General features: G+C 45.0%; 2 protein-coding genes across 2 annotated transcripts in view; one reads left to right on the forward strand and one right to left on the reverse strand.

The window, feature by feature from the left end:
* The window catches only part of LONP2 (lon peptidase 2, peroxisomal), a 90030-nt gene extending 86411 nt beyond the window's left edge, over positions 1-3619 (reverse strand). Inside the window, exon 1 of the mRNA XM_081217818.1 lies at positions 3031-3619. Within this exon, the coding sequence (XP_081073944.1) occupies positions 3031-3263 (233 nt within the window). The 5' untranslated portion in view covers positions 3264-3619. The remainder of the gene's footprint in view (positions 1-3030) is intronic.
* A 6395-nt stretch (positions 3620-10014) lies between these two features.
* Positions 10015-15839, forward strand: part of ABCC11 (ATP binding cassette subfamily C member 11) — a gene marked incomplete at both ends in the record, with an annotated part of 131707 nt that continues 125882 nt past the window's right edge. Inside the window, 3 exon segments of the mRNA XM_081217453.1 lie at positions 10015-10113; positions 11435-11553; positions 13920-14078. Of these exon segments, the coding sequence (XP_081073579.1) occupies positions 10015-10113; positions 11435-11553; positions 13920-14078 (377 nt within the window).

Raw genomic sequence — 15839 nt, forward strand, 5'->3', positions numbered from 1 at the left:
TTAAGAAACTGTGTATCTGCTCTATATAAAGCATTCATTTTTTTGTCAGACAAATGCCAGTGAAACTAATTTGGGGTCCTAGAGATGAAGTACACAGAAAATGAAGAGGGACTGAGCACTTACACTATGGGGAAATGAAGGCAGGTGCCCTGAAGAATGGAAGGCTGGGAGAAGACTGCAGGGCAATCTTGAAATGCACGAAAGGACAGTGCACAAGGAATGCTAATTATCCATTTGCACTAAGAACACAATGGGTCACTGAGGAGCCACTAAAAAGACAGTCCAGTGAAGCAGGGTGGCCTGAGGTGGCATGGCAACCAAATTCTAGACTGTGGGGATATTATCCAAAGCTCTTCCTGCGTTAGGCGACATGCCTGCACACTGACGTGCAGATAGGGACTGTGCTGTTCAAAACGGTAAAGGAAGTGGTTCAGGTAAGTCAACAACTGGCCCTGCCAGTTTGTATGACAAGGAACCCAGGGGAACAAATTACTTCTGCTGCTCCCTGAAGACTGAGGCATTGTCACCTGGATGGTCTAAAGGAAACAAGGGACAGGAAGAGAGCCCTCACCGTCCCTCTGAGGTCCTACTAACACCTGGAAAAGCAGGTAACTGGGGAAGGACAGATTTGTGTACCGAAACAGAATAACATTATAGACAACGCAGTACTTGTACTGTTAAAGCTCTTTTAGGGACTTCCCTGGTGGTCCAGTGGTTAAGTCTCTGCGCTTCCACTGCAAGGGGGTGCGGGCCAAAATAAAATAAAATGGTTACTTTAAAAAAAAAAAAAAGCTCTTTTAACTTTTTAAAGTAAGAGCATTTAAAGGTGATATTAGAGAAAAAAGACATTGGAACCTAATACTAAGGAATGCAATGCAAACTTTCTACAGACTTTTCAAGTAGCAAATAATATTTCTAGGATAATGAGATGGTCTGGTGGGGCCTTATAATGCTGAAATTCTATGAAGAATTTTCTATGTATGTTTTCTAACTTAAATGATTAAATTTTAACACTGCTATTCATTTAAAACAAAGGCAGCAATATGAACAGCAAGGACCAGATTACCCATCATCTGATATTAGTGATTACTTCCAAGCAGAAGAATTTAGTTGTTTTGGAGGAATTTACATAAAAGAAATTAAAAACCCTCCAAAATCCTGCCAGAATCATACCAACAAATAGTCACTCAAACCTGAAACATGACTAATCTACTTTCGAAATTCACAGTGTACCCATGGGTAATCAGCAGAACTAAAACAAAACACCTTATCAAGAGCACTCTTGCCTCAACAGGCAACTAAGTGCCTGGGCACAGACAGCAAAAAATTAGGGGAGAAATAAAGGCTAAAGGAGTGGGGTCATATGTAGGGAAACCAAAATCCAACACAACTTATCACAGTTTACTGAAACTTGAAAAGTATCCAATTTCACTCAGCAAGAAGCAAAGTACATCAAATGGGAACCAAAATGTTTTCCATGCTTGAGAAAAGCGAGGCTTTTGCAATGCGGACCAACAATTGGACTGCTATGGTTTTTTTGGTTTTGTTTTGTTCTATAAGGGGAGGGGAAGAGAACCAAATCTCCTTTGAGAATTTTAACAAAGCTATGGACTCTCCTTTAAAAGGAGAGTCTATGATCACAAGATTTTGGACCAAAATAAGACATTCCTAACTCCCCCCAAACCATTCAGAGTCAGGCTACACCTAATTTTAAAAAAGGATAACTGTAGGTGAATGAGGGAGAGGCTCTAAGTCGAAAATACAAGAAGAGTTAAGGAAAGGAGGCAGGGGCTTGGGAGGCTTGAAGATAATGGCATTTGTTGAGAGCATACTACATGCCAGCGCTGTCTGGTAGAAATATAACGTGAACCACATATGTAATTTTAGTAGCCACATTAGAAAATAAGACAAGTGAAATGCTAATATTTTACTTAATTCCAACATTTAATCTATATAAAATTTATTAATCAACAACACATTTTTCATACTAAATTTTCAAAATCTAGCGTGTAGTGTACACTTACAGCACATTTAGGGTGACCAACCACCCTGGTTTGTCTGGAACTAAGGGTTTTCCTGGGATATAGGGCTTTCAGGGCGCAAACCACGACAGTCCCTGGCAAACCGGGACAACTGGTCACTCTAATAATACTATCTCAATTTGGACAAGCCACATTTCAAGGGCTCTGTAGCTAGTGGCTACAGTACTGGACAGTGCAACCATTTATCTAGCCTGGCGCAAAACAGACCACACACATGTGATTTCACTTCATCTTCATAACACACGTAAAAGACGGATGCTGCTAGTTTCCAAATTACTGGTGAAGAAAGAAATAAGCACAGGTTCAATCTGTCACCCAAAGTCACACAACTAGGGCCATGGTGTGGGGGAATCCAGTGGTAAGCTTGGGGCCTAAGAAACGTTACGATATGAGAAGAGATGAGAAGATAGGAAAGTTCTAGAACGGGAGACAAGGGACAATGTGAACAGGGAAGGCCCTTTAGGAAGGAAAACAGAAGCAGTGAGGGGAAGAGAGAAGGCAGGGGGCGGGGGAGGCAGGGAGTGTGTTAGGCACCCCCAAGTTAATAAGGAAATGGTGCAATTTAGGATGGGACGGGAAAAGAGAAAACGTGAAGCAGCCAAGTATCTCCGTTAAGAGGACAAAAGAGGTGGGAAGGAAGTTAAAGAAGGAGGAAGGGGGTGGGGGAAGGGAAGAGAGGAAGGAAAACAAAGAGGGGGTCCTGGAAGGTTAAGAGCACCGGCCGGCCTAGGAGTCTGAAGACCCGGGGGCCGGGAAAGGAAATTCACATCAGATGGTGAGCAGCTAATCGTGCAGCTTTCACGACTCCGTGAGTCATCTCATTTAACGGCCACGAGGCATTCCTCTGTCACCCCAGTCTGGCGCGTGAGTCGTCTGAAGAGGAGGAACACCGCCGCGGGGCTCCCCGAGCCCCACGCCCCGAGGCCGGGCCGGGTCTCGGGAGGAGGCCGCGCCGCCGCCGCCGCTGCCGCTGAGCCGCCCGGCCTACCTGTGCAGCGGCGGCAGGTCCTGCGCGTCGCTGGCCGGGTCGGGAGTGTTGGGGATGACGCCCAGGATGGTGCTCTGCAGCGACGTGCCCTTGAGCAGGCGGCTCCGCACCAGCTGCAGGTTGCGGGCCGAGTCCACGCTGGTGCGCATGGTGGAGCCCGGCAGCAGCACGCCCTCGTGCGTGAGCAGCAGCGGGAGGCGGCTGGGGATCTGGATGGGGCTCAGGGACGACATGGCGACGGCCCTCCGCGCCGGGAGAGTCCCCGGGAGCCCGACGGCCGGCTCCGCGCGGCCTACGAGGCAAGACCAACCCTCACACCCCTGCGCGCCGCCGCTTCCGGCCCGCGCTCCCGCCGGCCCCCGGGCTCTGCCGCCGCCCCGCGCCGTACACACGCGAAGAGATGCGCACTCCGCCCGCCGGAGCGACCCCTGCCTCCCGGCCCCGCTACTCCGCTTTCTCCAGAGGCTCCCCCAGAGCGTATGCCCAAGGATGATCCCATGTAAATTGTGTCCACTTGAAATGTTTGTACCTTTCTATTCGAATTGATTTTAGATGTACAAAAATACAGTAGGGAGTTTCCATGTACCTGTCACCCAGCCTCCCCTGTAATCATCTTACACAATCATCCTTCAACTATTAAAAACCAGAAAACTAACACTTCTGTTATCTAATGTATAGACCTCCACAAGTTTTGCCGGTTTTCTCACAAATGTCCTTTTTTCTGGTCCACGATCCCACTTTTCATTTAGTTGTGCTGTCTCCGCAATCTTTCTTTTCTTTTTTTCTTCAAAGCTTTGCAACTTTTAAAACGTATTGATCCCTTAGTTTGTAGAATGTCCCTCAATTTGGGTTTATCTGATGTTCTCTCAAGATCAACATTATACATTTTTGTCAGGAAGACCACAGAAGTGATGTGCCTTAGTGATACATGGCAGTGAAATGTCTTACAATGATGATTTTGACGGTGATTACTTGGTGAAGGTATAATAGTATCTGCTAGGTTTCTCCACTTTAAGGTACTATTTTTCTCATTATAAGTAGTAAGTATGTGTAGGGAGTTAAGTCTACGTTTATTCATTGAAATCTGTAAGAAAAAGCTGTCCCATCTCCCTCCCCAATAACTGAATAATTTACTTATTCAATTACTTTTTATGTTAGTATGGACTCGTGGGTATTCAGTTTTGTATGGGCTATCATGCAATAATATCATGTATATCATTGCTTGAATTTTTTCAGATTTGGCCCTTGGGAGCTCCTTCACATTGGAATTTGACTTGGGTTTGGCTGTAGTTTGCAGATGGAAATTTTTCCCCAAATGTGAAGTCCAGCAATGCTGTCAGAATCCAGGAGGGAATTGAAAGTCTAGTCACGACAACATGCATTCGTTGAGGGCCTGCTGAGTGCAAGGCCCCGGTCTGATTGTGGAGGGTAGAGAGTGGAACAGAAGGCAAGGTCTTACCCTCAAGCACCCCTTGGCCAGAGGGACAGACCCATAGACAGCTGAGTCTGATACAGTGCAGCAGGTAAGGGAAAGGAGAAGGCAGGTGTCCTAGCTGCTGTGCTGGAGACAGAAATTCAGGAACTCGGAGTCTCCGGCCTAAAGCTCTTTCTCTGACATGATCCCACCTTTTATTCATTCTCTAAACAACCATTTTTTGAATACCTACTATGTACTAGATATTACTTTAGGTGCTGGGGATACATCAGTGAACACAACAGACAAGTTTCCTGCTTTCATGGAGCTAACATTCTAGGGGGAGAAACAGAAAATAAGCAAGGAAAATCCTTTTGGATGGCGATACGCCCTTTACATGGTCAGGGCAGGCCTCACTGAAGAGCTGAGCCCTATACTGCAGCCATGCAGAGGCCGTGGGGTGGGTGCCGAGGGGGGTGCTATTTCGGGCAGAAGCAGCAATGACTGCAAAGACTTTGTGGCTGGAATGAATTTAGGATGTTTGAGGAGACCGCTCCTGGAATTTGCTGAGGTGGGGCCTGCTGAGGGAAGCAGGAGAAAAGTGGGAGGGGAGGCTATAGAGGGCCCTATAAGGAGTGAAGAGTTGGGGTAAGGAGTCTGCTAAGGAGTTTGAGTCTTACTCTAAACCCAATGCAAGCCATAGGCAGTTTCAGGTTGTGGAATAATTTTTCAGGCTTATGTTTTCAAAAGGTCATATTGGCTGCTGTGTGGAGAATGGAATGCAAGGTTTTAAGGTCAAACATGGGGAGGCCAGTTAGGAGGTGACTGAGATTGCCCAGGCAAGAGGTGATGAGGCTCAGACCAGAAGCAGTGGATTCAAGCCATGTTTGAATGTAGCTTCAACAGAGCACACTGATGGATTGGACATGACAAGTGAAGGAGAAACAGTCATCAGGGATGTTCCCTAGACCAGGGCCCTAGCTGCTAGGGCCTAGAGAGCAGTTGGGCTGGTAGCAGGAGATCCTAGATCCAATCAGCAAGCTCTGGATCACCTCTCTGGATGGGGCTGAGTACCTCACCCCCTGATAGACTCTAGGGGTAAAAAAAAATAAGATTAAAAAATGCATGGCCCAGCTCCCCAAGAGCTTACCTTTTCACCAAGACCTCTCCAAGGACAAGGGGGAACGGCCCCATTTTTTGAAGAACTTCAAAAACCACCTTATAAACCTTGTGGTATATTTTTTGATCATGTTTAATGCTTTTAACATACACTCTCCCCAACAACAACAAGCAATATGAGTGTCTAGTCACATAATAATAGCTGGATTTATTTTTAAATACAAATTCCTTCTGCACCGTAGAAGGTGTGGTATGGGACCAGGTCCACGTTTAAGTTGCTTGCTTGATGAACACCTTCTTTCTATCCCATCAGTCTATCTCTGTGATGGGGTGCCAGCCCACTTGGGAAAGCATCAAGACTCTAAGTGTGAGTTCTTAAGCAACCGTGTGGCTCTTCTGGTTCCTACTTTAACCAGCTCTACATCTACTTCCTTCATTGATCCACCAAATACTTATTCTGCATCTGCTATGTGCTAGGCAGTAATCTAGATTCACGGATGCATCAGCGAAAAAGACAGACAAGGCCCCTGGTGTCAAAGGGCTTACATTCTAGTGAGGTAGGCAGAAAATAAGTAAGCCCCCAAAGAAATGACAATTTCAGAAAGTGATAAGTAAAGGAAATCTAATAGGAAAATCTGTAGAAGGTGCTAGAGACAAGAGGACAAGATGAGAGAGGGAGGTCTGGGAAGGTGACCCTGCAGAAGTGGTGTTTGAGCTGAAACCTACATGACGAGAAAGGCCAGACTCTGCAGGGAGCTCAGAGGAGAGTGTTCTCGGCAGAGGTTAGGACTCAGACAAAGACCAAGATGGGAAGGAGCTTCCCAGTTTCTGGAACAGAGAAGACCAGGCTCTGGGCTGTAGGGATTCAGCAGTCAACAAGACGGCCACGGCCAGCGAGGGGCTCCAGGAGCTCTGAGAACCAGCCCCTGGAAAGCTACCCAGCTACCCAGGGAAGGCAAGGGATCGGTCTAATCATCTCAGCTTCTTCACGCCTGGCTCTCCGCCCCTCTGCCCCTCGCCATGGGCACCTCCCCTACCCTCTGGTGCCCCTTCTGGCCTTGGACACTAGACCCTGCTGGGAAAGTGGTAAGAACAATGAGGAAATAAATCAGCTCCTCCAAAAAAGTTACCTCCCTCCAAGGGCCCCCCTCCTGTACACAGGCTGTTTCCCCATATGCAAATGACCCGTGTCTAAACTAATCATGACTTTGGCCCCCTGGGGATCAGGGAGCACAGGGCTGGAAGCATCTGTTTCCTCTCTGGTTTACTCCCAGTCCTGTCCTGGCCCCCTGCCTGACCACAGTGATGAGCTTGCCCTTAATTAGAATGAATAAACGTCAGCTGTATCGTCTTGAGAGGAAGGTGGAAGGCCAGGGAACTTTTCTAGGATGCCAAAGAAAACTCTGGAGGGAATTCCCCTGGCCATTCAAGGAAGCTGGGAAGTGGGCCTCATAGACATGGAAGGCAGCTCAAGCCAATATGTGGCTGAGTTCCAGTTACGTTGAGATGAGCAATTTGTGTTCTGCAAGCATATCCACTACACACATTTGCATTCCCTTCATTTTCATTTGCTTTACTTTTCCCTGTTGCTAGTTTCCTGGATGACTTCTGTATTTCTATAAGGAGTCACATCTTTAAAACCCTCATTGTATCTCTTTGCAGGTGTGTATAAATAAGCCAGTTGGCAAATCATACTATACCTGAAAGGTGAGAAAAAATCTAATTTCTGTATTTGTTCTCTAAGAATCTGGTCTTCCTCATGAGCCCCTACTTGCTGGTTAATTAGGAGAACATAAATGTTTAGGCTTACCATTTTAAGATGCTGGTTCACAAGAACAAACTGTCAAATTTTCAGGAATTTTGAGAACCCAGTTGTTAAACACAAACATTAAAATTAAATTATATAGACTTACAATTAATAATATCAAAGACAAAGGTAATACTCAAAAATCTATCATTTCCTAATTATTTCACTACTTATCCTCTCTTTTTTTTTTTTTTTTTTTGCAGTACGCGGGCCTCTCACTGTCGTGGCGCACAAGCTCTGGACGCGCCGGCCCAGGGGCCAGGCCATGGCTCACGGGCCCAGCCACTCCGTGGTGTGTGGGATTTTCCCGGACTGGGGCACGAACCCGTGTCCCCTTCATTGGCAGGCAGACGCTCAACCACTGCGCCACCAGGGAAGCCCTACTATTTATATTTTTGAGGTTACTTACATCTACTGTACTTGTATCCTGGAGATAACCGTACAGTGATTTCTTGATGCGCCTCTCTTCCCAACATGTTGGTAGCTTGAAATCATCCAGAATGGGAATATTTACACCACAAAAATTAGCAAAGGCTACAACTCTGGGCTTGTTTTATTATTTTATTGATTGTCTAGGCTTAAGAAATAAATTCAGGAAGTGTTAATAATGCAGATTAACAAGTGTGTGGTGCTTGTAGCCATTACATTGTGAAGAGCACAAAAAATGAGAAAATATTCTTTCAGTATTTGAAAACTCTTCAGCAAAGAGACTCATTAACATAAACCAAAATGTCAAGTAACAATTATGTTGGAACTACACCAATTGGAACCGCAGGTTAGTTACAGACACACACGTTTACCAGCACACTACTGAGACCGAGGACACAGCCCCTTGACAGGGTGCATGACTAGCAATCTAGAATTTGCTGCCGCCCTCTCCCCCTCCCCATTCCCTCCACTGAGAACCTTTGTGTAGTGAATAAACTGCACACCAGTACACCATGGTCCTACCCCCAGGGCCTCCTTCCATTGATTCATGCCAATTTCACTTTAATGTGTCCTAGGCTGGTTCATAGCAGCCAGAAACTGGACTCTTCCCACAGTCTTAAACAAGAAATATGGGACAGCCTCTCTTACTTGACATCCCTCCTTTTCTTTTTAATTTTCCATCACCCCTGAAAGGTCCACTGCTACCATCACAGTTGTACAGTTGCCCCTCAGTTCAGAGGGGGAATTGGTTCCAGGCCTGCTGTGTATACGAAGATCCAAGGATGCTCAAGTCCCTTATATAAAATGGTGTAGTATTTGCATATAACCTAAGAACATCCTCCCATATACTTTAAGTCATCTCTAGATTACTTATAATATCTAATAAAATGTAAATACTATGTAAATAGCTGTAAATGTAATGCTATGTAAATAGTTTCCTGTGCCAGTTGAAGTCTACCTTTTTGTAACATTCTGTTTTTTGGGGGGGTTGTTTTCTGAATGTTATCTATCATCAATTGGTTGAATCCTGATAGTGGAACATGTGGGTACAGAGGGCCAACTGTATACCTTATGGCCTGGTGTCATGGCTGCGGAGTCTATCTTGTAGGCTCTATAGGAGAATTCTAGAAACTGAGTTCACCAGATTGGGGTGTGATTTGCTAAAAGGAAGTGAGATGGGAAGGAATGGAATAAAGGAATTTAGAGAATCTTCTCCCAAGAGAATAGGCTAGTCTTCAGGTCTGTTTACTTGAAGCACAATCCAATACTTGAACGTCAAAAGCTGTATCTGAACACCAGGACTTACTACATAATTTGCAAGACCCAGTACAAAATGAAAATGTGAGACTCCTTGTTCAAATTATGAAGAATTTCATGATGGTGATGGGCAGAGCATTAAACCAAGCCTGGGGCCCTTCTGAGTACGGGGCCCTGTGAGACACCCATCATACCCCATGATGCCAGCCCTGCTGTACATTTTCTTTCTCTTTCTATTCCTTCAGAAATATTACTAATTACCATCCCCCCTACTGCCCCAGGCACATGGATGTTCTGGGAGTGAATCAGCTATTCACAAAGGCAAAATGAAAAGCAAATTAATATATTTTTTAGTTATTTAAAATTCCTAAATTGTGCCCAGATCCACTCCCTTGAGTCTGTGAAAACCAAGTCAGAGAATGGCAAAATCACATTTCTTTCATTTATTTATTCATCCATTCACCCTTTATTTATTGAGCACATGCTCTCCTCCTAGGAGATCCCTAGGCCCCAGAGATTTAATAGTGAGCAGAGTAGACGTGTCTCTGCCCTCATGAGGACCTCTGTATAGTGCAGGAAATGAACTCTAAAAAATCATTGATTCACCTAAATGGACAATTACAAACTGGGATAAAAGAAGAAGCATGGTTTTAGGAGCAGGCCTTGAATATATTAAAGAAGATTGACCTGGCCCAAGGATGTGGGTTGGGAATGGGTGGTTTGAGGTTTCCCTAGGTGACCTTGGGCTGAGACCCAAGTAGATGTTTAAAGAGAGGGACCCAAGCCCATTCCGAGCAGAGGGAAGAGCAGCTGCTGTGACCAACAGCCCCCAGTACACTCGCTGCTGGGTGATACCCCCGTCTCCTGGCTGCTTAGGGCTCTGTCTAATCTTCTCCTACCTGTTGCCTTTTCAGATTCTCTGATTCTGGGAAACAAAGAATTGGCAGGACACCTGAAAATGACCAGAAGGAAGATATACTGGGTCCCCAGGTCTTCTGGTGACCTTGTGAATCTCCGCTTGGATGTAGATGATGACATGGTTTCACGACTTAGCTATGTAAGTAGATGTACTTTGCATCAAAACACCAGGAAACTGAGTTAACAGGTTATTCTCTATGGTCATAAACTAGGTCAAAGAATTTTGTCCCATATTTATTCAACTTTGATTTTTTTTTTAATGGAACTCAGGCTTCCACAATTAGATGAATCATAATCCTTGGTCATGACATTCATGGCTCATACATTTCTCTGCCACTATCCTTCTCTATCTCTCTGTCTGTCTCTCTGTCACACACCTATTTATCTATGTATTTACCTATAATAATATAATAAGCACCAATAAACCCATCACCAACTCACCAGCTCCTACCCTAACAATCACATCCAGCTACTGGTCTTCCATGCATCCCATTTCCCAACTCTCCCTGCCTGAAGTAACCACTATTCTGAATCTCTTCCCACAGATCCCTTGCTGTGCTTTCAAGAGAGTGTTATTTATTCTATATGAAGTCCTAGAAATGATATACCTTTTTCATTTTAGTTGCTTCCCTCTTTATCAAAAGGGTAACATGTAATGTCTTCAGATTTACTTTTTTACTTCTTGATTTCTTTTTAGTAGTTTACCCTCAGAGGGTGACTTGGTCTTGCATTTTGTGGCACCCTTTCTTCTTGTCTACAGTGTTTATTGACAGATAAAAGCCCAGGGAGGTGGAGTGACCCTCCCCCGTCCCAGAGTCACCCAGCCGATGTGGAGCAGAGTGAGAGCTGGGACCTGGTTGTTCTGACTCTCCGCCCAGTGCTCATTCCCTGCCTGGCAACCTTTCTTTTATTTATTTATTTTTATTGAGATATAATTGGCATAAAACATCATATTAGTTTCAGAGGTACAACGTAATGATTTGCTGTTTGTATATATTATGAAAGGATCATCACAATATCCATCACCACACATAGTTCAAATATTTTTTTTCTTGTGAGGAATTTTAAGATCGACTCTCTTAGCAGCTTTCAAATGTGCCATGCAGTGTTATTAACGATAGTCACCACGCTGGGCATCACATTCCCATGACTTATAACTGGATGTTTGTACTTTTGACCGCCTTCACCCATTTTGCCTATGCTCCCCGCCCCACCCCACCCCAGCTCTGGCACTCAGCAATCAGGCTTTTTGTTTCGTTGTTGGTCGGATAGGTGTTTTTTTATTCTACATATAAGTGAGATCATACAGTATTTGTCTTTCTCTGTCTGACTCTGGTAGCCGTTCTCTAGAAGGCTGGATGTGGAAAGATCCACCCTCCTCGGGTGGCTGGTCCCTCACTCCCTCAGGACAGTATTTGTGAAGTCTGAAACTGATGTGCTTTTGTTTTATCTTTCCCAAGAAAACTTTCACTCTTGAAGACAGCCCCTGGAGCCAGCAGGTGAGGGAGCCTGAGGCACCAGAGATGGGGAAGTACGATGCTGCCTGGAGAACCATGATTCCCTTCCGTCCGAAGCCAAAGTGAGTCCTGAAGGGGAGCTGAGGGTTGGTACCCTCCAGGGCAGTGATCCTCAGACCCTCACACCTGGACCCCTCCCAAAGGCTACCTAATCATGTCCCAACACCGTCCTGTCACCCACCACAGCCAAACACCTCCTGAGAAGCCTGAGGCACATCAGGGAAGCACAGCCAGCACCTTCATTCATTCATTCACTCATTCATTCAGTCAACAAGGATTCATTGAGCACCTACACATGCCAGGCACTGTGCCAGATGGTGGGGGGATAACAGTGAGCGAGACAGACAGGACCCTTGCCCGTCACCAACCCCATGTTGGGAAGAATGACAGTAAGCTCGTAGGCTCGAAAATAAGCATGTGATTACTGCTGTTGGAGGGAGGTGCTGTGAAGAAATATGGGGCGTGAGGGACAACGGAACAGCGACAATGTGATGGGTTCCGAGTGATACTGAAGCTGAGACCTGGAGGATGAACAGGAATTTACTAGGCAAGAGTGAGGGAAGGATGACCTGGGCAGAGGGAACAGCACGTGCAAAGGCCCAGCCTTGCGGTGGAAGGAACACAGTGATGTATGTGTCCAGGAGCTGAGAAGGAGGCCAGTGTCTCTGGAGAGTCCTGTGTGATAGTCAGTGTGGCACGAGATGAAGCTGCAGGCAGAGGGCAGACGCTGGGGGACCATGTGTGCCCCACAGGCCACATTAAGTACGTTCGTCTTCATTCTGAGAGAAATGGGCAGCCATTGAAAGGGCCGTTTAAGGGTAACATGCCCTATGATGTTACCCTTAAACTTGACTTTAAGAAATTCATGGAGCCTTCTCTAACAAACCATAGTTTAAAGTAACCATCACCAAATGACTTTCTGATTTATACACCCATGGTTTCAGGGCCCCTCACAGATTCACACACACGTTAATTTATGCATCATATATTGACAGGACCATGACACTTCTAGTCTGATTCCTCAGCGTTTCATCACCAGGAGCCTGTTTCTTATTTACAGATCCCTCTTCCCTCCCACATTTTAGCCATCAAACAAACTGCACTGGTATTCCTATTTTTTAAATCTGAGCTTCTATCAGTACTACCTAGGTTGTTACCCACCGAATGCATCTTATCTCCACCAGCACGAAGAACCTTGGTGCTTGAGTTTATCTGGGCAGCCTTATCTTAGAGTGACAGTGTTTCTGCTGGGCCTTTGGAATATCAGCGCCAGCTCATCAGTTCTGGCCCTATTCTTGTGATCACAGATGGCCCCATACATCTGCTGCAATGTCTCATCTTCCCATCAGTCCTTCTCTCTCCAACATCTCTGGCAACGGCATGGCCAGCATTGCCCAGAATGTACAACTATGGTTACTGACAGGCTGGGAGGATGTAAAAGGCCAGAACATGGAGAAAAGAGGCCATAGCCAAAAACAAAGAACATCTCACGAGTTTTGCATTTTTGCCTTCATGTCTTTCTCCCCAAATGTTTTTTAAAAATTGAATATTCTTCATATTGCATTATTTAGCATTAAAGGCAATTTTGAAAAAAGAAGTAGAAATTGGGACTTCGCTGGTGGTCCAGCAGTTAAGACTCCGCACTTCCAATGCAGGGGGTTTGGGTTGGATCCCTGGTTAGGGAACTAGATCCCACATGCCACGAGGTGCAGCCAAAAAAAAAAAAAACAAGTAGAAATTGCGCACGATCTCAACACCCTAATCCAATCATCATTTCTGTATTTGTGAATCATTCCCAGAGATTATGACCTTATCATTCTTATTTACTTTTCTTCATTTTTATTGTTTTTGTGGAAGTTATATAAGTAAAACAGAAAAATTAAAACAATGAGAATCTCTTTTCCTATTTCTTTGCCAATTCTAATCCCTACTTCAAACACTATTAGTGATTTGATATAAATTGTCATACAATTTGACATATATTGTATGTCAAATAGATATATATATTGTTTTGTCTGCCTTCCCTTATTTCTTCCTTTTTTATATAAGTAAAAATATACTAAATACATTTCTTCATCTACAAGTGGCTTTTTTTTTTTTTGCTTAAGATTCCTAGAGCTCTTTCCATGCTCTACATGTAGATCATCTCTATTTTTAGGCCCTTCTGCCTTGTTTTCTACGATACGGTACAAGATGTACCATACTGGTTTTCTTTCTTTTTAAATCATTCCCCTATCAATGGGTGTTTTGTTGTTTCTAGTTTTTAACTATCATAAATAATAGTCATGAAAAAAAATACTTTTTTGCATATCCAGATGACCACACTGTGGTCATCACTCATCCCTTCCAAATCTTGCCCTTGACTTAATTGTCTACCTCTGGTGCCTACATCCTAGTGTGACCACATTGCCTGTGACTTCTCTGCTAGGCTTCCTGCGCCCAAGCCCCTGGATGATGCTGGCCTGTTCTCTTACCTAACGCTGTCATCGTTCAGCCCAGTCATGATCCAAGGTTTACAGAAACGCTTAGATGAGAACACCATCCCCCAGCTGTCAGTACATGATGCCTCAGCCCAAAATGCCAAAAGGTAAAGTCACGTTGGGCAAGCCAGTGGGGTTGGTTAAAGACCATGTCTTGGTGGACGGTGACCAGAGTCGCTTAAATGTGTGTGTTTAGGGGTGGTCCATCCTCAGACAGCCAAAATATATCAGTTCTTCCTTTGTAGCAGGAGGCCACACTCTAGTCTGGAGGTTCTTAATCTGGAGTTAAGAAATAATTTACATATTTTATATGTATGGGCTAGAGCTCTCTTTTTGGAACAAGAATTCACATCTTTTATCAGGTTTGCCTGGGGGCCCAAGACGCTGAGAAGTTAGAAATTACTGCTTCTTGTCCCTTTTGCCTTTTTCTTGTGGATCAAGCATTTATCTGTGTCACTGATGATTAAATTTTGGTGAGTGACCCAGGTTCTTAATCCTTGAGCCACCACTAACTATTTGTGGGATTAAATTTCCTGTACCACCCACCTTACAAGGTGATAGGAAGATCATATGGGGGGAAAATGAGTGATTTGAAACATCCTGTACTCATGTTACTACCTCTAGCTGCTTATGAGATACCCCAGGTGTAGATGGCATTTTCCAAATGTGTTCCTGGAAATGGTGGTCCCCTCAGAGCCTCCCTGAAAAGAACATTCAGTGGTCAGGGAGCTTGTGAACTGTTGCATGCTGTCTCCAGGTCTCAGAGATTTATAAAGAAAATCAGTGTAGTGAAGACACTGAGAATACAGAAACTGGTTGAACTTTGACCCATTGCTTCTCAGACTTACTTGGGGAAAAAAAAAAAAGAAAAGTTTCCAGGGAGCACCTTTTGGATAATGTCAGATACTGGTCGGAATCTCACCTTTTACCAGCTATGATGTCAGATGAGTTACTTACCCTCTCAGGGTCCTGTGTTTTTATATATAAAATAGTAAATTATAGGGCTTCCTTGGTGGCACAGTGGTTGAGAGTCCGCCTGCAGATGTAGGGGACATGGGTTCATGCCCCGGTCCGGGAAGATCCCACATGCCTCGGAGCAGCTGGGCCCGTGAGCCATGGCCGCTGAGCCTGCGCGTCCGGAGCCTGTGCTCCGCAATGGGAGAGGCCACAACAGTGAGAGGCCTGCGTACCACAAAAAAAAAAAAAAAAAAAAAAGGAAATTATAAAAAATTAATCTCATGGTCCTTCATAGGATTGTTGTAAGAATCAAGAGGTAATAGATTCAGTGTAAAGCACGTAGGAAAATGCCAGATGCATAATAGGCAATCAGTTAAATGTTAGCTTGCTTCTTCTTCCCTAACCATTGTGAGGACAAGATCTCCTGATTTTTTTTTTTTGCCATACGCGGGCCTCTCACTGTTGTGGCCTCTCCCGTTGTGAAGCACAGGCTCCGGACACGCAGGCTCAGTGGCCATGGCTCACGGGCCCAGCCGCTCCATGGCACGTGGGATCTTCCCAGGCCGGGGCACGAACCCTTGTCCCCTGCATCGGCAGGCAGGCTCTCAACCACTGCGCCACCAGGGAAGTCCAAGATCTCCTGATTTACTTCCCTTCACTTCCTGTTCACTGATGCTGCCTTTTGAATTCTATAACTCACGAGGCCTGACTGCCAACACTTTTGCAATCACTCCATTTTTTGGATGTTTCTTTGGAAAGGTAATTATCCATGCATTCACACCTTTACAGGGGTTTCTTTCTATATGTTCTCCATTTAACAGGCAGCATTCTGGGGTGTGTCTTCCCTAATCTTTCAAAAGGGCTTTGGATTCTATAAGGATGTGCTGACAAACTGTCACCATCATCACTGC

Source organism: Mesoplodon bidens (assembly GCF_964165515.1).
Source record: "Mesoplodon bidens genome assembly, chromosome: 18".
Taxonomy (NCBI): domain Eukaryota; kingdom Metazoa; phylum Chordata; class Mammalia; order Artiodactyla; family Ziphiidae; genus Mesoplodon; species Mesoplodon bidens.